The sequence below is a fragment of the Schistocerca piceifrons genome, chromosome 5, assembly GCF_021461385.2.
Source record: "Schistocerca piceifrons isolate TAMUIC-IGC-003096 chromosome 5, iqSchPice1.1, whole genome shotgun sequence".
In the NCBI taxonomy this organism is placed as follows: domain Eukaryota; kingdom Metazoa; phylum Arthropoda; class Insecta; order Orthoptera; family Acrididae; genus Schistocerca; species Schistocerca piceifrons.
Window position 1 is genome coordinate 458,351,493 of NC_060142.1, and position 24,835 is coordinate 458,376,327.

General features: G+C 44.0%; 1 protein-coding gene across 1 annotated transcript in view; it reads left to right on the forward strand.

Moving 5' to 3' along the window:
- The window catches only part of LOC124799068, a 109,477-nt gene extending 85,685 nt beyond the window's left edge, over positions 1–23,792 (forward strand). The window contains exons 2-4 of the mRNA XM_047262607.1: positions 13,184–13,364; positions 23,399–23,533; positions 23,605–23,792. Of these exons, the coding sequence (XP_047118563.1) occupies positions 13,184–13,364; positions 23,399–23,533; positions 23,605–23,792 (504 nt within the window). The remainder of the gene's footprint in view (positions 1–13,183; positions 13,365–23,398; positions 23,534–23,604) is intronic.
- Positions 23,793–24,835: the final 1,043 nt, after the last annotated feature.

Below are 24,835 nucleotides of genomic sequence, written 5' to 3' on the forward strand. Positions count from 1 at the left end.
AATATTGGCTTTGAACACCTCGTCGCAGTTTTTTGGTCTATATAAAAAAACCAGTCCGCATCAATTATTATGCAGGGCAAATGGCATACCAAACGAATACAGTGATTATAAAAAGCTATAACTATTTAAAGAAAAGCGTTGTATCTATAGGACTTTGTCAAAGGAAGTACAAAATGTCGATTGTTGCGCAAGCGCTTGAATTAGAAACGCGGTGAAGCATAAGAGTGAACTTCGGCATCTTAAATGTAACTGTCGAATCCAGTAGAGAAGGCATTCTCATCGTGAGAGTCTAAAACATGTCGTTACCTCATCACAGTGCAGAGAAGCGAAACAATCAAACTCTTCCACAATATTCGTAGACGACAACGGCAGTTACGGGTAAGTGTATAATCGTGCAAAGGAAAAACTACAGGGCGACCAAGTGCTTCAGCTCCAAACGTTGAAAGAAATCCCTTTCGTTTGAACGTAGTCCACAGGAATCGACGTTAGTAACCTGTAGGGAGCCACAAATAACCATAAACAACGGTTTGGCGTGTTATAGAAACGAATCTGAAATGAAACCCAGGGTAATTCATTATTTACAGGAATTTAAACAGGAAAACTGCCCACAGCAATGCTTAAAATCATAGGGGAAGACACATTTGCTGCACATCTCATTTTTAGCGACAAGGTCTTCCACATAAATCCCATGGTTAACCTGCTCAACATTTGAACGTATAGAAATTACTTCGTTTATAACTGAATATCTGCGTGACTCTAAAGAAGTTGATGTGTTCCGTACAATGTACAGCCGACACTTCAGTTAGCTAAGTGCTACGATCAACATTTACCATGGCAGGTTTGACCGACAGCTGATACGATCGCCTTGTACAGATTCCACGAATTACATCTTTAAACAAGATTCTGCAACCCCACATTGTGATATGGAGGTCTCAATTTTTAAAACATCTTCCAACCCGTCATATTGGACATTGCTACGTTGTGTTTCGCTTGACACCAACGGATTTCTTTTTGTGGGATTATGTGAAAGACCAAATGCATGTGCCTCCTTTGCCGAAAACAGTTTCATAACTCCAAATGTGTGTTTTTAATGTGCTTGCGTCGATGGTTCAGAATTCCTGCCGTGAAATGGAATACCGCTTCGTCGTTGTCTCTGCGTGCTAGGGAAGTAACTTACATAGAATACTTGTAAAACGTGTAAAAAAATTTTCGAATACGATTTTACATTTTCTGTAATTCGTATCGATGTATCGCTATTTATTAAAGCATCATACCCTTTTCAGTCGCTATATTCATTTTGAATTACCTCATGACATCCAAATACCAGTCACAGATCAAGACTGGATGGTCATGACAGATTTCTTATTTTAATTGAAGCAGCTAAATGAAAACAGTTGGTTTTGAGGTACCATTTTACATGGTTAAGTGGCATGCAACACATGCACTGGGAAATTTTTGTGGTGCTGTTGACAAGGGAAGTGAGAGAGAAGCATGGCACTAAGCTTTCATATGGAGACTCCTGCCAGGAGACACCGCACTTATCCAGGTACTGGCTTCTTGATTTGTTACGTCTTCACAGTTTCTCCAGCCTTATCACACATTTCATAACTCATAATTTATGGTCGGAGTCCACACCCACACCTGAAAATGTTCTATAGTTTAAAATTTGGTTTATATCACTGTCTCATCATTATTTAAATTATCCGAAACTTTGAAGTGTCTCCAGAGTCCTTCCACGTGCACAACGCATTTCTCTGATTCTTAAACCAAGTGTTCACGATGAAGCAAAATTGTACCAGGTACCTTCTTTTTTCATTTTTCATTTCTTTCCTCCAGTCCACATTCTCCCAGTAATTTTTCCTCTCTTCCTTTTCCTACTATCACGTCCAGCATCGTAATCATATTTTCGTCTCAGTTAATGTACTGAATTCTATATATTTTTTCTCATCGTACGTTTTTCAGTCAGTTCATCATCTCCATAGTTAGTATATATATATATATATATATATATATATATATATATATATATATATATATTACTAGAGTGCTGGGTCATGGCTTTGTGTCATCTTGGTCATGGTATTCAAACTAAATAATGCCAATTCGTACATTATTGGGACTAGATGTGCATTGTCAGTATTGGATTCCGTGATGATGACGTTGCACTGGTCAAACTAAAATACTATTCTTCCTGCCACCGTATTTCCCTAACTACCATTGTACCTAACTTCAGCACGTCAACTTTGTTTTCCAAGTTCTTTAAACGTGCTGACAAGATTAACAGATCTAACATTCAATGCTTCGATCCGTAAAACGCAAGATTTTTTTTAATGACGACATTCCTCTGTTCGTCCCAGATCCGAATGATAGACTATTTCACCATTGAACTATTTTAATCCATACAGAAGGACTATATATCCGGTTAGTCCAAAAGAATGGCTTAAAAATTGAGAAATATTAAGACGGTGGTTCTAATGCTTCTAAATATTCTCTTCCAACTTGAGTACAACGCTGAGAGCTTTCATATAAACAAGTGAAACTGTGTTGTTCAACTCGTCCATCACACTTGAATGTCGGTTGTGTCGTCAAAGCATTGCCTGTCAATGTGAATTTCTGCACTTCGTCGTCTTGTGGATGGACGGTATTTTTTTCCACAAATTTTTTCCACAGAAGAATTGTCCGCATTTTGCATTCAATAAAGTCGCTGCAGATTTCCGCGCTTCGTTGCTTTTGTTCCAGAGGCAAGGTGTACGGGGCAAACTTTGCACACGCTTTTCTCATCATCAAAAAGCTCTGTAAAATGTCTTGAACATTTGATTTAGAGATGTTGCTCCAACACGGTTTGTGACACAAGAACGTGGGCACAAAACGCCGCACAACCACTTGTAACATCTTCATTCCTAATCGGCCTACTGGACTGCGATATAACTGACCGTGATTGCATATACCTAATGAATGTTACAGTTAGTACCGCCGGTTAGTTGAAGGAAGGTGCACAGCAGACTCTTCTGAAGGAAGAATCTGTTCTAAGCTTATGCTAAATACGTTGATGATTTTGAAATGGGTGGAATATAGTCCAATCGCTACGAACCGCGCAGAGTTGGAAAAGGGTACTACGTAATATTTACTACAAAAATCACTGATAACACAAAGAAAACACTGATTAGCTAAAAGAGGGATAATTAAACGGTCGCCAGCCTGCTAGGGCAATTAATCTCCAGAATCTTGAGGAAGGTAATGGCAAAGAATTGTAAGCAAATAATCACTGGCGTGGCAACAGAAGGTTGTCACACTTTTCCACAGCACAACAGTTCACGAGAAAAAAAAGACTCAGAAAGCATTGAGTTTGCAGTTACTCATTCTGAAATATTAAATTTTGAAAGTAACGTTAAATGAAATTACTGGTTAAATAAATGACTGACTTAACTTGAACTTTGTTAAGTAAAAAATATCTTTCAGCAACCTCGGTGTAACGTAATGCAAAATTTAGGAAAAGGCAAGCAATATACTTTTGCTTAGTGGAAGAGTGAACTGAATTTACTTTACGCAAGTGAACAATTGAATTCACTTTTGAATAACAACAATAAAATACGTAGATTGGAACTTAAATAGTGGCTACACTGCTGTGGTGAAACTATGCAATGGAATCTGCTATTGTCGCTGATAGCACACGTTGTTGGCATAACTGCCTTACCTCCGAGCAAAAGGACTCGCCCGTCCCACGTCATCGGCGTGCGCACAATCGAAGGAAACAAGTCACCTGTGAGCGAGCGGTCTAACGTAACGGTGTCATTACGCTTTCGAAACAGGAACAACGGAGTTGGACTCCCCGGACTTACGTTCTTGTGACCTTGATTTGATTCCGAAGATGAAGGAACCACTGAAGGAACCACTTCGTGGCATTCGCTTCAAAACTATTCCAGAGATTCGACAGGCAGTAGTACGCTCCATTCGCACAATCAACAAAACAGGCTCTGGTAACGGTGTACTACGCCTTCCACATCGCTGGCAACGGATTCTACACAACGCTGGTGACTACTTTGAAGGGCAGTAACAGGTGCAAACATGTAACTCCTTTGTATCGGTTGTGAATAAATAGTTGCCACTATTTAAGTGCCAACTGTCGTACATACGAAATCACCAGAAGCCACTCGCTAAGCTAAATACAGAATACATTAATTTGCGCACACTTAATTTGTGTTTTACCTTTAGTTTTTAGTTTGGCAATGAAAGTTTACTTTAAGTATCCTACAAGTATCGTAGAAGACAAGAATGAACATTTACTAAAACAGAAAATTTGGACTAAAACTGGTCCGTACCAAACACACAAAACTGGCAATAAATATTTAATCAATTTTCATATTCTTACGACTCTCGGTGATTGCATGGAAAGGAAAGGGACACTGCTTGGTAATAATGTCTGAGGACAATGACAACGCAGGTGCTCTACAAGTTTTAACTATTGCATTTTATTATTCAAGTTATTCATACTATGTGCTGCTGGCGAAGTCTCTACATTACTATGTTGGTCAGTTAACAATCTTACGATGTTTTAGCTGTGGGGACGACGAAGAACGTAGCCGACGACAATGCTGAGCTGCCGTTGCTCCTGCTGCTGCTGCTGTTCGATAAGAAGAGCCCCGAGTCGCCTCCAGAGCCACGGATAATTATGGCACAGGCAATAAATAGTTGGAATTGCAGCTTCCTCCGCCTGTCCACACCTACCGTGCTTCAACACTCGCGGGTTAACAAATCTGGCGTGTCTACAGCGGCGCGAGCATAGCTGCACGCCGCGGCGGCGAGAGCGCCCAAGAATAGGGTGACCATATTTTCTTCGGACAAAAGTGGGACTTTCATACATTTTCTTGGTCAAAAAGTGGGCCAATTTTTATTTCTCGTTAAATATCACTTTTAATGCCAACATTTCTTCTTCCTCTGCAAATATAGCCTTCACTGATATTTGTGTGTGTGTGTGTGTGTGTGTGTGTGTGTGTGTGTGTGTGTGTGTACAAAATCAAACAAAGAATGGAAATACTGGAAAGAAGCACATTTCAAGTTTTCAGAAATTTACTTATTAAAAAATGTAACATTTATAACACAGGATGTAGAAAGACATACACTAACAATCACTACAAAAAAAGTTCTTAGTGAACACAAGGAATTTATGGTTTTGTGGATTCCACACTGCAATCACATTTCTTCGAAGATGAAATTTCATTCAGCAACTCAGGTTTGCCTAATTGGTATGAAAAGAAGTCAGTGCAACAGTATTTACTAAAGTTTAAACAGATCAGTAAAATACACTTAACGCTCCTCACCGTAAATCTATTTCTCTCATCTGTCTACTGTGACAATAGTAAGCTGAAAACTCTTTCAACATTTGCAGTGTGGGCAGGGAGTGAAAAGAAGTACTGCGCTATATTAAGCGATTCTCTGAACTGTTCATTACACTGGCAAGATCTGAAAAACCTACACCATTTTTCATGTGCCATTAACTGATTCCATTGTTCACTGCCTGTTTCCACTTGTTGTTTTGCAAATGACTGTATATGAACTATTTCATCAAATAAGAGGCTGTCATTTACTAGAATGCCCTTTTCATTTAGCCACATTAAAGTATTTTCAACTACTGACCATTCTGGTGGTTCTGTGAGCATCATCCATGAGAATACAGAAAACTCAGCTATTCCCTGTAACCATGAGGATAGATAATCTACCGAAGCATCATAAAACGTTGATACTGCTATGTCAAATTTCTTAACAGACTGGTCATCACAATCATTCAGAAGTTTTTTTTTACACTTAGTGGTACAAAATGTTCATGTTTCCTTGAATTTAGACTTGTCAAAGCTTTATTTAAGACTGCTAATCCTTCACATATGGAATTATTCTGTTTCTCAATGCTCAGAATGGATTGTTGGACAACACTCATTTGTGAATGTACAAAAAGTAAATAACATTCATTTATAGGATCACTGAAAAAACTCTTTAAAATTGCAGGGAACTTTGAGTTTGACTCTGACAAAATGTAAGATTTCAAAGGTTCATACATTTTCAAGATCCTTTCTATGGCTAGCAACAATGAAAGCCACCTTGTTTTGTAAAAGGAAAGTAAATTTTTGTAAGTGTCACCAACAAATTCAGAGTTCAGTGAGTTCTACAACACGAATAGAAAAAATATGAAAAAGGTTGTACGACTTCATGACAATGCAGTCAATGTCAACAGGTAAAACATCACAAGCACTTTGAAGTGTGTTATGAACAACATGTGCTGGACAACCTATGCCAACAATGTTACAGTTTTTTAATTTTTCTTTCAGATGTGTGAAAACATTATTACCCTCTTTCTTCATTAACCCCCCCAAAATTACAGTTAGTATTGTCTGCACCAAATGCAACACACTTTGAGATGATACTGAATGACTGTATAACATGAGACAGATAATTGGAAATTGTTTTGGACTTTTCGTTCAGCAATTCATCGAGATCAAGCAATTTCGTCTGCAGTCCACCCTCACTTACAGAAAAATACTGAACTATCACAGGAAAAATTTTCTGATGCCCATGGTTGCTAACATCAATAGATATTGAAAAGTATTTTGTACTGTTTGCAGCAGCTATTATCTGTTTCTGAGAATGCGGAGCTATAACATTGTTGATAATTGCTTCACACTTTGTTCTTCCACACGAAACATTTTCTGCAATCTTAGAATCAGGAAATTTTTTTGTTTAGCTGAACACTGCAGTCATTAGAACGATAGCTTTGGTGGTGTTTAACAACACGGAATGACACGGTTCCTTCTGCTGCAGCTACGTTTTTATGTTCCTGTGTATTTGAAGTTACAAAATATGTCGTCATATCTCTGATTCCATATGATGCTTGAGATCTGCACCACCACCACGAGACACGGATACAGCACAGTTACATACGTTACATTTTGCTGAACAGTCATTGTCTGTAGCAGTGAAGCAAGGAAATTTCCTCTGAAACTCTTTCGAAAACTTTGATTTTCGTTTCGGCATCGCCACGACGCGCTAGCACTTCAAGAAACTGATATTGAGTGCTGACAACAATGACAAGCAAAAGCAAAGAAAATAATAGTACGCAACAATTATAGTACTTAAGCCGTACATTATCAGGGGATACCGACATACGGAATGTCAGTTTCAATTGATAGTTTGTAAAATCGACACTCAGAAAATATTTTTACCACTTCGTAAATGTCTGAAAATAATTCTTGAAAATCGGGACAAATTGCTTGTTTTTAAAAAAGAGTCGGGACAAATTTTTGAGCCTCAAAAAACGGGACAATCCCGATTAATCGGGACGTATGGTCACCCTACTCAAAAAATACTTCCGCACTCTTACGTAATTCAGGCTGCTCTGCTTCCTCCCTGCTCGCAACGCGACGGAGACTCTCCACGCCCAAAGATAAACAACGGCACAACTGCTACCATTCCGCCTTTGCGATCAATACATTTCAGTGATTTACCCAGCAGTTTACAATATTTTCATTATAATTACAATCAATTATATACAGTCAAAATAAATACACTAGTACTTTGATGACGTAGTAAACATACTTTCTGTAATAGATCTTACAGCTTCAGAATCAAAAATGCAGTGCAAGTTATCAACGGATGTAAAACAGAGAAAATTTTGGATGGTGCAGAAGGTATTATATCTCCATTTTCGGTTTTACACACTGCTTAACGCTGCCTACTCACAACGCATTGGTCGAATACATAACTGTTGTCTATAGTTGTTGTCTCAAACTGCCACCACAGTTAATGAGCTGAAGTCACTTATATGCCAAGAGTAAAATCAGCGTCCGATCGTTTTGGACGGATGGTGTGTCCTCGAGCAACATAATGGTTCTAGTTTCCCTTCGATAACAGTTGTGCACAGTACCCACATAAGAAGAGCCGTGTTGGCTAATATGTAAAACCAGAGAAGTCACACTTTTGCCTCTGCAACTATTGAAAGGATGAAACCCTTCTCAGAAACCATACGTTAATCTACATGAAATGTATTCCTATTTGCGAATGTGGACATCAGCCGTATAATGGAATCACGACAGTGGAAATTTGTGCCGGACCGGGACTCGAACCTGGATTTCCCGCTTATAGCAAGCGGTCGCCTTACTGGGCTGCTTCTGTGTTGGCAGCACTGTGTAGCGCTTGCATTGGATCTCACTGCGCTTTCTTTGTAAGACCCTCTGCGGCTGGTTGGACTCGTTGTTGGAAGTTAATCGCCAGTAGTGTTGGGCAGTTGGAAGTTAGTCGCTAGCAGTGATGGAAGTAGTGTTGGGCAAGTGGAGGTGAACGGCCAGCAGTGATGAATGTTAAATGTGAGAAGTTTGCATTGATGGAGGGAAGAGGTCTGAAGTGTTAGCTTAGGCTAACGATCTGTACGTGTTCGACTTGGAGATTGTATATTATTCGTGATTATATACCTTCGTACTAGATGTCAATGACGATTTAGACTCGTGTCTGAACTGGATGTCACATTATTAAGGTAAAAATACATTATTTGGTTTGCAACAAAATCTTTCCTTTGCCAACCATTAGTAGTTAGTGGCCTTAGTTGATAGAATCTTTTATTTAGCTGGCAGTATTGACGCTCGCTGCATTGCAGTAGTTCGCGCAATGAAGGTTTTTGTGAGGTAAGTGCTTAATGAAATGTATAGGTTATTGTTACGATTTCTTTTTAGTCAGGTTCATTCTTTTGACTTAATCAGGTTGTAATTTTTTTTGAGCAGTCAGATTGCGTTGCGCTAGAATATTGTGGGTCAGTGTTGATAAGAGAAAGTAGGCTCAGTGCGTTCCGGTTTGCCCAGCTGTTTCAGAATAAAATAACGTAGAAGTGTCATCTTCTCAGTCATTCTGCAATTTATGTTCAGACACACTCACTTAAATGAAGAAGTTTCAGCCTTATCATTAGAATATCCAGGCACGACTCATGGTGAGACCCAAAACTCCATTTGTCGTCAACCACGTGTCTGCAACCTACACTTCTGCATTCATTATGTATATTCCCGTACAGGGGAGACATTTTAATTGAAAGTCGCTTGGCCGGTGTCTGCGTATAAGTACAATATTGCAGTGCCTTTGCTGTTTCAGAAGCAACACACGCACTGCAATATCATATACGTCAGTCTGGCATCTCCAAAGATACCGTTTGGCTCTGTGTCGTTGAGCCACACGTTTGCTCTCTCAACGCAAAATGATGCTTGGCTCGTGGGAAGACTGTTCATACCGAATTGCTTCTCCCATGCCTACACATCTCCATTCTTAAGTAAACAATTCGTGTCAGTATTTTGCAACTATGACTTACTTAGGTGATGCTTCCGTAATAAATTGTCGGAAAAAATAATACACCAGAAAAGACGACGTCAATTTTGATACGATGACGGAATATTCCAACTGGGAGATAATAGATGTACTGATAATGGTTTCAGCTTCGTCTGCCGACAAATGGCGTAGTGGCATAGCTACCATGGCGCCATCTGTGTCTACCATGTAACAGGGAACGCTCGACGTCAGAAGGCTTAGTGTGGTGCAAAAATTTGAAACAAGCACGCAGCTAAGCTACGAAGACGCACCCGTGCTTCTTACAGCCAACTGAGAAAGTTTTAAAGGGATCAAATTATGGGCGGGACGGTCCTTTCACATAATTGCCTCACAAGTTGGACGTGCTACGTCAGTTGTGCAACGATGCAGGTATCAGTAGTCACGTGAACATTCTCACACCCGCAGAGGAGGTTCTGCAGGTCTACGCAGCACAGACACCTGCCAGGATCGTCGTATTGTAAGGGAAGCTTTGACAGATCGTACAGCTACAACAGCACAGATACAAGGTCTTGTGAGCCCAGACGTGCCAACAAGAACCCTTGCGAATTAGCAGTGGGAAATGGGTAGGCATTTCTCAAGCCCGTCTTCCACTCACGCCACAACATCGACGTGCACAACTTAACTGATGCTGTCAGAGAAGCACTTGAAAGACGCAATGGCGGGCCATCGTATTCAGCGATGAGAGTAGATTCTGTCTGCACGAAAATGATGGTCGTCTGAGCGTACGGCGTAGACGTAGTGAGCGCTGCCTCGCTGGGTGCTTTCGTCCGGGACACATTAGCCGCATCCCAGGCCTTAAGGACTGGGATGCAAAAGTCACAACCTTTGTTCACCTCTGTTTTTCTTGGAAGGGGGATGGGGACTCTAATCAGCACTCGATACATACAGAACGTTGTTAGATCCGTTCTTTCCGCGTTCTTGCAACAGGAAGGTAATGTGTTGTTCCAACAGGATAATTGTCGACCACACACTGTCCGTGAAACTCGCTGTGCTCTGCAAGACGTGTAGTAACATCCCTGGCCAGCACGATTCCCAGACTTTTCTTCAGTTTATCACGTGTGGAGTATGACGGGACGAAAAGTTACTCGTGCGACTCGTCAGCCAACAACCCTTACGAACTACATGAACAGCTCGAGCAGGCGTGGCGCAGCGTATCCCAGAACAGCATTCGCCATATGTGCGGTCGACTGGATGCCAGAATCAGCGCCTGCATTGCCGCCTGTGGATGCTACACCATGTACGAATGCGGGGGTACCACAGAACCGCTTGTGCTATTGATCTTTAAATGTAATCATTTGATGTACTCCATATGCACTGTTGCAACAATAAATCTTCAGTGAATTGGACACCTCTAATAGGTTGTACCAATTTCTTTTTCCGACACCGTATTTTGACACATTTATTATGGTTAATAGCCTCCCTCAGATACTGGATTGTAAGGTGTTCCCAGGAGCAGATATAGACTCAGATCACAATATAGTAGTGATGAAGAGTAGGCTGAAGTGCAAGACATTAGCCAGGAAGAATCAGTACGCAAAGAAGTGGGATACGGAAGTACTAAGGAATGACGAGATACGTTTGAAGTTCTCTAACGCTATAGATACAGCAATAAGGAATAGCGCAGTAGGCAGTACAGTTGAAGAGGAATGGACATCTCTAAAAAGGGCCATCACAGAAGTTGGGAAGGAAAACATAGGTACAAAGAAGATAGCTACGAAGAAACCATGGGAAACAGAAGAAATACTTCAGTTGATTGATGAAAGGAGGAAGTACAAACGTGTTCAGAAATACAAGTCGCTGAGGAATGAAATAAATAGGAAGTGCAGGGAAGCTAAGACGAAATGGCTACAGGAAAAATGTGAAGACATCGGAAAAGATATGATTGTCGGAAGGACAGACTCAGCATACAGGAAAATCAAAACAATCTTTGGTGACATTAAAAGCAACGGTGGTAACATTAAGAGTGCAACGGAAATTCCACTGTTAAATGCAGAGGAGAGAGCAGATAGGTGGAAAGAATAATTTGAAAGCCTCTATGAGGGTGAAGATTTGTCTGATGTGATAGAAGAAGAAACAGGAGTCGATTTAGAAGAGATAGGGGATCCAGTATTAGAATCGGGATTTAAAAGAGCTTTGGAGGACTTACGCTCAAATAAGGCAGAGGGGATAGATAACATTCCATCAGCATTTCTAAAATCATGGGGGAAGTGGCAACAAAACGACTATTCACGTTGGTGTGTAGAATATATGAGTCTGGCGATATACCATCTGACTTTCGGAAAAGCATCATGCACACAATTCCGAAGACGGCAAGAGCTGACAAGTGCGAGAATTATCGCACAATCAGCTTAACAGCTCAGGCATCGAAGCTGCTTACAAGAATAATATACAGAAGAATGGAAAAGAAAATTGAGAATGCGCCAGGTGACGATCAGTTTGGCTTTAGGAAAAGTAAAGGGACGAGAGAGGCAATTCTGACGTTACGGCTAATAATGGAAGCAAGGCTAAAGGAAAATCAAGACACTTTCATAGGATTTGTCGACCTGGAAAAAGCATTCGACAATATAAAATGGTGCAAGCTGTTCGAAATTCTGAAAAAAGTAAGGGTAAGCTATAGGGAGAGACGGGTCATAAACAATATGTACAACAACCAAGAGGGAATAATAAGAATGGACGATCAAGAACGAAGTGCTCGTATTAAGAAGGGTGTAAGACAAGGCTGTAGCCTTTCGCCCCTACTCTTCAATCTGTACATCGAGGAAGCAATGATGGAAATAAAAGAAAGGTTCAGGAGTGGAATTAAAATACAAGGCGAAAGGATATCAATGATACGATTCGCTGATGACATTACTACCCTGAGTGAAAGTGAAGAAGAATTAAATGATCTGCTGAACGGAATGAACAGTCTAATGAGTACACAGTATGGTTTGAGAGTAAATCGGAGAAAGACGAAGGTAATGAGAAGTAGTAGAAATGAGAACAGCGAGAAACTTAACATCAGCATTGATGGTCACGAAGTCAACGAAGTTAAGGAATTCTGCTACCTAGGCAGTAAAATAACCAGTGACGGACGGAGCAAGGAGGACATCAAAAGCAGACTAGCTATGGCAAAAAAGGCATTTCTGGCCAAGAGAAGTCTACTAATATCAAATACCGGCCTTAATTTGAGGAAGAAATTTCTGAGGATGTACGCCTGGAGTACAGCGTTGTATGGTTGTAAAACATGGACTGTGGGAAAACCGGAACAGATGAGAATCGAAGCATTTGAGATGTGGTGCTATAGACGAATGTTGAAAATTAGGTGGACTGATAAGGTAAGGAATGAGGAGGTTCTACGCAGAATCGGAGAGGAAAGGAATATGTGGAAAACACTGATAAGGAGAAGGGACAGGATGATAGGACATCTGCTAAGACACGAGGGAATGACTTCCATGGTACTACAGGGAGCTGTAGAGGGCGAAAACTGTAGAGGAAGACAGAGATTGGAATACGTCAAGCAAATAACTGAAGTTAGCACAGGAAAGGAATTCGTGGTGGGCCGCATCAAACCAGTCAGTAGACTGATGACCAAAAAAAAAAAAAAAAAAGTCTCCCTCAGTCATTCAGTGGAGGATCTCGTAGCCCAAATTGCTCCCAATGAAATATCAGTTTGGTTGGCAACAGAAGCTGCGCGGCTGCAGACACCGAGGCGCGGTTCGACGGTGGCGCCATCGGGCGGTAGGCGGCTTCGGGCGCAGCAAGCAATTACAGCGTCGCGGTGTGGCATTTTACCGGCCGGCGGGGCGGACGACTCGTTAAGACGGCAGCACTGCCGCCGCTGCGACTACAGCTACAGCTGCAGGTACAGGTACAGGTAGTGGCGCCCGGTCACGACTCGCGTCCCCTCGCCTCGTGCCAACAGCAGCCGCCGGACCCGGCTGCGGAATGCGGGAAGCTCGGCAGCGCTGTTACACCTCAAGAAGTGCGACAGGTGGCCAGTGATGAATCACAGCTGGAAATCCAGGTGATCGGTAAATAATCACATAAAACGTAACATTAAATACATTCAAAGTAATCTGTTATACATTTGTATCAGAAATCCAATACCAATAGCTACGGACCAGAAAATTCCGCGGAAATAATAGGGCGAAAAATAACGCGAAACTACCGATTTTTTGTGAAATCGGAGAGTTACGAGAAATTGCGAAATTCGAAATTTTGCCATACAAACATGTCATAAATCTGAGGACGGCAGCTAACTAATACTCATATCTGAAAGTCACTGAATGTTTAAACTGCATTTTGACTTCTAATCTCCGCAAGACTGAGGCCCATGTGTAATCTTAAAAATGATAGGTCATTTCCCGTGTAACGGACTTCGATGTGACGACGAAAAAACACCGAATTTGACAAAAAAGACCGAATTTTCCAAAAACGACATCGAATATAGCAAAAACAACACTGAATTAGGTAAAAATGACACCGAAGTTGAGAAAAGGCATAATTTGGCAAAAAATCATCGGTAGTCACAAAAAATAAAAAAGTAACAAAAACTTTAGCAAAAAAGACAGCAAAATCGACAGCAAGTTTCGCAAGAAACTGTACTGAACACGGTCAAAACAATACCAACTTTGGCGAAGAACAGACACTTAAAGTGGCAAAAAATAAGATCGAATATGGCCAAAAAAAGACATAATTTGACAAAAATTCGAATTTCGCCAAAAAGTATCGACATCGTCGAAAATACATCGACTTTCTTAAAAAAGCACAAGATTGCCAAAAAAATTCAATTTGGAGAAATCGCCAATGAATCTGCCAAAAGATTTAAGCTGAAGTCGGAAGAAACAGCACTGACTTTGGATACATCCTGACTTTTAGACACATAGAACGATGTAAAAGTAAATAACAGAACAACGATAAAATTAAAGCATATACAGAACATTAGGTGGCGATAGAAAATCTATAAGAATTATAACTATAAATGAATAACACGTAAGTAATTGCTATGTTTAATTTCATAGTAGGTTACATTACAGAAGAACACTGACCTACAGCTTGCTGGGAAGGCAGGAAAAGCCTTGTCATTACCAGTAATTGTTAAAAACGTCATACTACTGTCGAATGCCATCCAAGCTGTAAATTTCTCGTAATAGATCATTTTGCATAAAGCATTACTAGAAACTGGACTACAACAGTAAAATTAAAAAAAAAAGATGGGCAATCGTAATTGTAAATTCCGCACTATTTTCGAAGTGATAGAAATATGTAGATCGGTATAGGACTCTGTCTCGTATACTTTGGTATATGTTCGAGAATTCACAATGAATGGACATACTGCACAGTCATCTATCTACATACTTAGTCTAGTATACGGTACTCGCAAATTAGTGGGGAGGTGGTTTAGCGATGATACACAAAATGGGAAGCACTCTCATATGTCACTGGTCGACGCTAAAATTACGGAAAAAAGCTGGTAAAACTGCTAAAATTGATCGCACTGTCAACTGTGATACTTATTACAGTACATAAAAGACCTCTTTTTCCATCACATCTGTCCACAGGTACACTGTTGATTACCACATGATAACTGACTGACATCACTTGTTTGAGATGGAGAGAGAGTCTTGGTGGAGAGGCAGTACCTTCCAGGGATGACCAGCACCGAAACAGTGATCGCGTGGTCCTCCTACAGTACAGTCAGTGAAACTTTACACTGGTTTCTGCAGGTGACTTCGATCATTGGCCACCTGCTTTCTGTATATTTAATGGGATCGCCATATATGCTCGATGCCAGCATACAAAAAATGGTTCTAAGCACTATGGGACTAAACATCTGAGGTCATCAGTCCCCTAGACTTAAAACCTAACTAACCTAATAACAACACCCACATCCATGCCCGAGACAGGATTCGAACCTGCGACCGTAGCAGCATCGCGGTTCCGGACTGAAGCGCCTAGAGCCACTCGGCCACAGCGGCCGGCCAGCATACAGACGGTATTTGTTTTCGATATATGTGTTACAGGAAAGAGAGGTGCAGTAAAAACCTTATCGGGTTCTCTACCAGGTGACGTTAGAACAGTTTTTATAGTTCGTAGATGTTTTTCTCTGTTAGTTGGTATAAGATAACGATGATAGTGGAGACGCAGGGCACTGCAATAGGGAACTCATCATCCTTCTTCCATTTCCCGTAACAGCTTGTACTGTCTTTTTCTGTTACCTCGTGTTGCAATAGAAAGCTTCGTTTGGCGCTGGCCTGGCCTGGTAGAGCTACGACAAAATGTTCTAACTTCCTCCGAGTGGTCAAAAACGACGCCACTGTCGCATTAATCAGCTCACGCTGTTTCTCCACGGGTTGCAGAAGGTCTTAGATATAGCGCTCTCCGCCTCCTGTTCAGTTCGGACTTAAATTGCGACGAAACCATGGACAAAGCTGCAGGGAAGGCGGGGCAGAGACAGAGGGCTGTCTAAAACCACGATGAAGTTTTATTGTAGCAGATAGGTTCAAAAAAGGTGACTCATTTCGAGATATGAGAGTACCACGAATATGACTCACTGGTGGCTGCAATCATTAGAAGATATCTCTGTAGGATCCAAAATAGGTATGTGGTCAAATGGAAAGACTTGATTCCAAATCGCAGACAGTTAAGCGTAACACTGTCGATCTGAAACGCCTGTGTATTGGTCTTAGGATTTTGTACATTTCTTGCGACCTCAATCTAGCGTTGCATTTTTGTGTTTCGTTGCATAGCACACCATGCTGTATGTGATCATTCTCAATCAAGCATCATCCACCCTCGCCTATAATCCAGTGGATATATCGAAGAACCTGGGGACAGAATGCGTTACAAATACTGTTTGTTAGTATTAGAAATATCTAGCGGCGGCATGAGGGAGTTGCAAATACCGTCTTAATACCACGTTCCTTAGCCGAATCACTTTCTAAATTCAGTGATATTATTACGAGCTTACACCACTGGCGACGTGCACCAGTTTCGGTATGTTAATACACGCACCGTTTACAAAACACACACCGTTGGTAAGGTATTGGATTGGTAAGCAGGGTACATGGGCTGCTGACCCGATTTGAGGATACAAAAACTTATTTACACCACGTTAATTGAAGCAGAGCACTGGTAACAACACAACGATTAATTAGCAACTGCAAATCGTGGTGACCTACACCAATTATTCAATTATATAAAAGCAATGAGAATAATTGAAAAAAATTTAGATAAAAACAGCCTTATGACTCCAACTTTAATAAAAAAATTACTTTACACAAATTTAACTTTAACATAACTGCAGATCTGAGATAACTAGTTGTAAAATTAAGTGAATTATCAGTCCATGTCAATTTGAAAAACAACCATTTCTAAAAGCTATTAGGTTTCAAAAATACTCAGATAGCAAGATCTCATAAATACGTGAATTAACTATTATGGAAAACATTCGGCACTACAGTGCTATGATGGTGTGAAAAATCTACACAGCAGTCAGCGCCTTCTCGACGTTTGGCGTTCACATCGGCCGCGCGTCTGAATTCCGTGCTCTTGAGCTCAAGTGGCAACAACAGGCAGCAGGGCCTGCGCACACCAATAACGTCTTCTAGAACACACAAACTCACTATTATTACAAAGTTCACTAAAATACTAAAACCAATAGCCAAGCACTGAGTAGCGCCAAATGCAAGAAGAGATGTTAAACCTTATAGTGTGACAACCGCATTTACTATTAAAGCAATGTTTCATTAAACAATCTCCAATGATGTAAAATTTCACTTGATAAATTTATAAAGCACAACAAGCTCAGTCCGCAGCTCATGGTCTTGCGGCAGCGTTCTCGCTTCCTGCGCAATAGGTCCCGAGTTCGATTCCCGGTGGGGTTAGGGCTTTTCCCTGCCTCGAGATGAGTGGATGTTGTTTTGTTGTCTTCATCATCAACATTCATCCCCATTACGGTCGGAGGAAGGCAATGGCAAACCACCTCCGCTACAACTAGTCGGCGGTGCGGGTCTCCCGTATTGTTCCCTACGCTCCTCCGAGTATGGGACCTTATCTACAAGCTCAAGGTGGTAATGACCAGACAAGCCGCACAAAACCTTAAATACCAAAGCACCGTTTGACGTTGCAAAATTGTTACTATTATAGTTGCCAAAATGGTAGAAGTTTGCAGTTACAGTTTAAATTAGCAGCTGAAGTTTTATACAGAGAATAAAATTGACCACTTAACATATTAACAATAATAATTAAAAAAGTAATCGCCGAATATCAGCCACACTTGTAATTACAGATAAATGCAACCGAACCAGGGCATAGCGCAGTTACATGGACTTGCAATACCAAGTACCTCGGATCCACGTCCAAGTGTTTAAGGAATAACTGGCGAAAATCAAAGTTGCTACACGGAGCAGTCAGATCCAAATGTTCCACCTCAAAATGGCTCACCAGGAGCTCGCTGTTAACATGCACACCAGGGTAAACTCCCCGCTCTCCTCAGGAATCGAGATGGATACGACTCATAAACAGAGACTTCGTTGACCGGTGACTGCTTCCGCACTCCAGTTCCGCTTGGCGTCAGACTCGGTCGCCGGAATGTCAACACCGGGCGTCCTCGCAGCACACCACGCGCCGGCAGACTACTCGAGATGTTCCGTGCGCTGTCTTCTCTCTGTCTCTGCCGCCGACCGATTCTCCATCAGTGGCCCCGACCGAGTCCCTCCTCGCGAGCCGCGGCCGTCATCTTAGAGGGCGCTAACCAACCAGGACGCCGCAAAGCGCGTAACTTCGACAGAGAAACTATCGTGCCAAGAGCATCGCAGGAAGTCACGGCTCAACCGTTTATATTCAATGTCGCGGTATTTGTATGGAAAACCACTTCATTCGGAGGAAGTAGCATATCTCGATTTATAAAGCTTGTACAGTTTCTAACATGGATATAGTTAGCGATACTTGTGTGCGTCGGTCGAACCAAGACTACTTTTGATGCAGGGCGACACCTAACACAGTCGTTGCGATCGTGTTTTTTTTTTTTTTAATAGCTGGTGCTTATAAGACTTTTATGTCCCTCTCCCTAAGATACACTGGTACCACTCGCAAGAAAAACAAATGAGGCATACCCATCCATCTCGGATTATCGCTCAATATTTTTTGTGTCACCAATATTCAGTTATTGGCAAAGTGTTATGCGTGGTAGGGGATGTGTGATAGATTTTCTGTGATCAGCGGGCCTATAAAGCATGTGTACTGTTTTCAGTACCGCTCGGTTAGAGGTGCCATATCACTGATTGCGTGGCCCCTCCTGTCGGAGATTCGGAGTCCTCCCTCGGGTATGAGTGTGTGTTGTTCTTAGCATAAGTTCGTGTAAGTTAGTTTAAGTAGTGTGTTAGTCTAGAGACCGATGACCTCAGCAGTTTGGTCCCTTAGGCATTCACACACACAAACTGTTTTCAGTGGTCCGACATGTGCAAAGAAAATGACAATGTCCTGTCGTAAGGAAGGTATGGTTTTAAAGTAGAAAAACGCAATAGCCGTAAAAGATTTTTTTTACGTGGATAATTATGTCCAGTCATAATAATGCTACAGATTTTGATATTTCCAGAGCCACAGTCGTCAGGAGAGGGCATTTCCGACACATCGCTCATTGTCGAATGTCATCAGATTAAGGCTACAATCGTAACGTTCAGTTGTAAGAGTAGTGATAAATATGTGGATGGTTTCCTAGTACGATTCTGCCTGACGGGCGGGCTGCGTATGGCAGAGGTAGCATGTGGCGGGAACGGTTGACATTTGCGGCAGGGGCCACCCAAACTGGAGAGGCTGGTGTACGAGAATGCAGCTACCAAACTGTGTCGCCCTCTAGGCGGGTGAATAGCGGACTAATACTCAATATGTGTTGATCACGCTTCGTGACAGCGTTTTTTACGAGTATCTGGGGAAATTTTAGAAGATTCAATATGGGCCTGTGTTTGTGCTGCACAACTATTCCCTCCCATGAAAACTGACAGGGTGACTGATTCTACTCATTTCCCGTCTTTAATTTTTTGAGAGAACATCGGTTGTGATATTTACACTCCTGGAAATTGAAATAAGAACACCGTGAATTCATTGTCCCAGGAAGGGGAAACTTTATTGACACATTCCTGGGGTCAGATACATCACATGATCACACTGACAGAACCACAGGCACATAGACACAGGCAACAGAGCATGCACAATGTCGGCACTAGTACAGTGTATATCCACCTTTTGCAGCAATGCAGGCCGCTATTCTCCCATGGAGACGATCGTAGAGATTCTGGAAGTAGTCCTGTGGAACGGCTTGCCATGCCATTTCCACCTGGCGCCTCAGTTGGACCAGCGTTCGTGCTGGACGTGCAGACCGCGTGAGACGACGCTTCATCCAGTCCCAAACATGCTCAATGGGGGACAGATCCGGAGATCTTGCTGGCCAGGGTAGTTGACTTACACCTTCTAGAGCACGTTGGGTGGCACGGGATACATGCGGACGTGCATTGTCCTGTTGGAACAGCAAGTTCCCTTGCCGGTCTAGGAATGGTAGAACGATGGGTTCGATGACGGTTTGGATGTACCGTGCACTATTCAGTGTCCCCTCGACGATCACCAGTGGTGTACGGCCAGTGTAGGAGATCGCTCCCCACACCATGATGCCGGGTGTTGGCCCTGTGTGCCTCGGTCGTATGCAGTCCTGATTGTGGCGCTCACCTGCACGGCGCCAAACACGCATACGACCATCATTGGCACCAAGGCAGAAGCGACTCTCATCGCTGAAGACGACACGTCTCCATTCATCCCTCCATTCACGCCTGTCGCGACACCACTGGAGGCGGGCTGCACGATGTTGGGGCGTGAGCGGAAGACAGCCTAACGGTGTGCGGGACCGTAGCCCAGCTTCATGGAGACGGTTGCGAATGGTCCTCGCCGATACCCCAGGAGCAACAGTGTCCCTAATTTGCTGGGAAGTGGCGGTGCGGTCCCCTACGGCACTGCGTAGGATCCTACGGTCTTGGCGTGCATCCGTGCGTCGCTGCGGTCCGGTCCCAGGTCGACGGGCACGTGCACCTTCCGCCGACCACTGGCGACAACATCGATGTACTGTGGAGACCTCACGCCCCACGTGTTGAGCAATTCGGCGGTACGTCCACCCGGCCTCCCGCATGCCCACTATACGCCCTCGCTCAAAGTCCGTCAACTGCACATACGGTTCACGTCCACGCTGTCGCGGCATGCTACCAGTGTTAAAGACTGCGATGGAGCTCCGTATGCCACGGCAAACTGGCTGACACTGACGGCGGCGGTGCACAAATGCTGCGCAGCTAGCGCCATTCGACGGCCAACACCGCGGTTCCTGGTGTGTCCGCTGTGCCGTGCGTGTGATCATTGCTTGTACAGCCCTCTCGCAGTGTCCGGAGCAAGTATGGTGGGTCTGACACACCGGTGTCAATGTGTTCTTTTTTCCATTTCCAGGAGTGTATTATGTGCATCTGGATGGTGAAAAACAGGTGAGACTTTTCCAGTTCTACAGATATAAGGAACGCCATAGTTGACTTTATAAAGTACAAGGATAATTTGGACGGTTATCTCATTGACATCAGTAGTCACTAAAAATACGAGTGTAGCTACCAGTTCCCTCCACTTTTCCGAGTTTTCACGTAAAGACATAAGCAAATGAGGTAAGTTTCTAGTTACTCAGTGGTTTGCAGCATGTACCACCTCATTAAAGTTTCGGGTTTCTAGAGATATAATCTCCACTCTGTCATTGGAGTGATGTGTGTAAGCGATCGGAACCATACTGCTACGTGCTTGATATCGGCAACTATCGCATAAACTGTGCGGCAAACCACGTGAAAATACATATGTTCTAGTCTGGAGATGGGTGTAGAAAGCATGGCAGCAAACTACCAAGCAGGTCGGGGCCAGAAACAGTAACACCTTTGTGCTGGGAGAACCAGCCCAGCCCTTGTACACCAGTTTGGAGAGTTACGGCTGACCGTGGAGGGCGCTCTGATGGCGCACGGGCAAGTGTGTGCAGTGGTAGTTGACTTTTGACCGGTGGCTGCAGTGGATGACCGACCGACCTCGTCGGAAATATCTAATGCTGCGACTGTATACAGTGAATGTACTTACGTTTTTTGGGGGGAGAGGGGAGCAGGGTAGTGGAGTGGAGAGGAAGGGGTGGGATTAGGTTCGTGGAGGTAGCTCAAACGGCCTGTTTTCCCGCCAAAATTTGAGCTTCCCGCCATGAAGCCACTGCAACGTTGCCACAGCTACAGCTGTCATCTTGGATCCGCGGTCTTAAGTAAATCTGACAACAGTGTAGAGCGGGGTGATGCTGTCTTTTCTCCCACTACCTTTTTGGCCCAGTTGGGCAGAAATTTTCACTGTCGTCGTTCCGTTATACACCTGACGGTTCGGCAGAAATTTTCATTGTCGTCATTCCATCATACAGCTGACGGTTGTCCAGATTTGAAACTCCAAATACATTTCATGTAAACCATCGTTAACATGTGACACTGGTCGTCTTGTGTTGTGGTGCTAGTTGTGTACGGTGAGTGGGTGCGTATTACGGCTCTTGGTTGGAGTAGCCTCGCCTTGCCTTGGAAAACGTTCTCTCGCTGCATTTGTGCTTTGAAAGTAACGGGGTGTCACCTGTGGCAATATCGGCTGTTGTTGAAGATGTCACGTAGCTGGATTCCCGTATATTCTTTTAACAGATGCTGAGTTCATTCCTTCAGTTGACAGACCATTTTCAGATTCAGATTGGTATCAACTAACGAAGACCTAGCAAACATAATTCCATTATCACCTGCATTCGTAATGTATGTATTGTATTGTATGTTAACCGGGGACGTAGAAACGACGGAGAGGCTCCGTCCCCGCCGCAGCCGCAGTGGTCCACAACTCCACGACGACTACCGCAGTCCACTTCAACCCTCCGCCGCCCCACACCGAACCCAGGGTTATTGTGCGGTTCCGCCCCCGGTGACCCCCTCAGCGAACGTCTCACACCCCTATGTTTGCGTGGTAGGTGATGATGATGTCGTGTGACGAGGCCCTCCCGTCGGGTAGACCGCTAGCCTGGTGCAAGTCTTTCGATCTGACGCCACTTCGGCGCCTTGCGCGTCGATGGGGATGAAATGATAATGAGTAGGACAACACAACACCCAGTCCCTGGGCGGAGAAAATCTCTGACCCTTAGGATTGACATTCTGTCGCGCTGACCACTCAGCTACCGGGGGCGGACTGCGTGGTAGAGTAATGGTGATGTACGAGTACGTGGAGAACTTGTTTGCGCAGCAATCGCCGACACAGTGCAACTGAGGTGGAATAGGGGAACCAGCCCGCATAAGCCGAGGCAGATGGAAAACCGCCTAAAAACCATCCACAGACTGGCCGGGTCACCGGACCTCGACACAAATCCGCCGGGCGGATTCGTGCCGGGGACCAGGCGCTCCTTCCCGCCCGGAAAGCCGTGCGTTAGACCGTACGGCCAACCGGGCGGCTGCATTCGGAATGTAAGTGAAGTAACTCCGCGATCAGGACTACTCGTAGCCAAGAAGCCGCCATGTTGCGTCATTTATATGCGGTGTAAAGGCGCATGGGGTCTGCACGCTGTTCCCCTGGGCACTGTAAGTATGGAACTGCAATATCTCTTTCGAGGGAGGGTGAGTGAGTGAGTGAGTGAGAGAGAGACAGAGAGAGAGGGAGAGAGAGAGAGAGAGAAGGAAGAAGGTGAGAGGTTGGGCGAGTGAGAGAAGGAACTAATTATCACATGTCAGCAGGAGCATTTGTCCACACATTTCGTTCACGTGCAACGCCGCTCGTATTACGCCACCTTACTGTTTTCGCTCGCAACCTGCTCGCCAGAGCCGGTGCACACGCGGATCCTATAAATAGAGCGGACGCCGGTTTTAGGAGTCAACGCCCACGGTTGACGGCAAGCCGTGCATCCCTTCGATCGCGATAACAGCCGTGGTGAATCTGGACGCCGCGGATAGGGTATCGGCCGGAGCGCAGCAAGTGATTTAAGCGCGCCTCGTGGCCGCAGGTAGCGGCTGCGACAGGCACGACTGCGCCGCCCGCCCGCTACAAATGGATCGCAGCGGCGGCGGCGGCGGCGGCGGCGGCGGCGGCGATAGCCATCGCGACCGGATCGGATGCCGCGGTTGGGCCGCCACCGCGGGTACAGCCTGCCGGCCGTCCCAAATCCCGGCGAGGCGCGGCAGGTTCTCTAGACTCTTGAGTCCAGACTAGAGTGGAGTGCCGCCGCCGCCGCCGCCGCCGCCGCCGCCGCCGCCGACATCTGCCCCAGCACGCCGGAGGCGCTGACGCGGCTGATTTTACGGCCTCGTCGGTTCTCACAACTCGTTCCACAGGAAAAGCAACAGCGCCAGCACTACCGTTGCAGCCTACTTTCGTCGGTATCGATGCAGCGCGTTTAGCTGCTGACGTATGTAATATCTAACAACTAGTGGTGGAGAGGACGTCACCTAGGGTACGGGAACAAAAGACAGGGCTAGCCAGCATTTCGCCGAATATCGACTCGTTCCAAGAGCTCCTCCATTTGCGCTATTCGTTGCAGTCATACATTTTCATCTATAAAAGTCGAGTCACTGAAGAATGCACCCCTGAAAAGACGAGGATGAGGAAGGAGTTCAGGATCACAACAACGTTCAGCGGTGAATGCACCGTGTTCATAGATCCGGATGTTAGCGTGACAATACAACATAGAGCTTCTCCACGCTTTAACAAAAAAAAAAAAAAAAAAAAGGTTCAAATGGCTCTGAGCACTACGGGACTTAACTTCTGTGGTCATCAGTCACCTAGAACTTAGAACTACTTAAACTTAACTAACCTAAGGACATCACACACATCCACGCCCGAGGCAGCATTCGAACCTGCGACCGTAGCGGTCGCGCTGTTCCAGACTGTAGCCCCCAGAACCGCTCGGCCACCGCGGCCGGCCACGCTTTAACACCCGGACCACCAAAACGATCATGTTCGACGTTGTTCCTGGCTATATTATGCGTCCTCACTTCTCGCCATATGAGTGTATGTCAGCAAGAACACCTCACCAACTTTGCAGAGCATGGAATGTAGCGAGTGGTGTTCGTGCACCCTATTATGAACATCGTCCCGCCTTTAGTAATGTCGAGGCGACCATCATGAATTGCGGTGATTTCAGTGTAATTATTATATTTGAATTACAGTGTCCTTTCTGTTCGTCTAACTTCTTATTTTCTGCCACTATCTTCGGTACTGGACTGTAGCAATGCTTTCTATGGATGATCCCAGTTTCTAAGAGCCATGTTATTTGGCAGCGAAACAGTGTGTGAAAGTTTCATACGTCCTTAATTTTTGTGTAGACGTGAAGCGTCTCTTGAATGTGAGTTAGTGTTGAAGCAAACAGACAAACAGTGGTTTTATTTTCGTGAAACTCTTCAAAACGTAGGTTGTCAATAGACTGTAAACATGTCATATGACA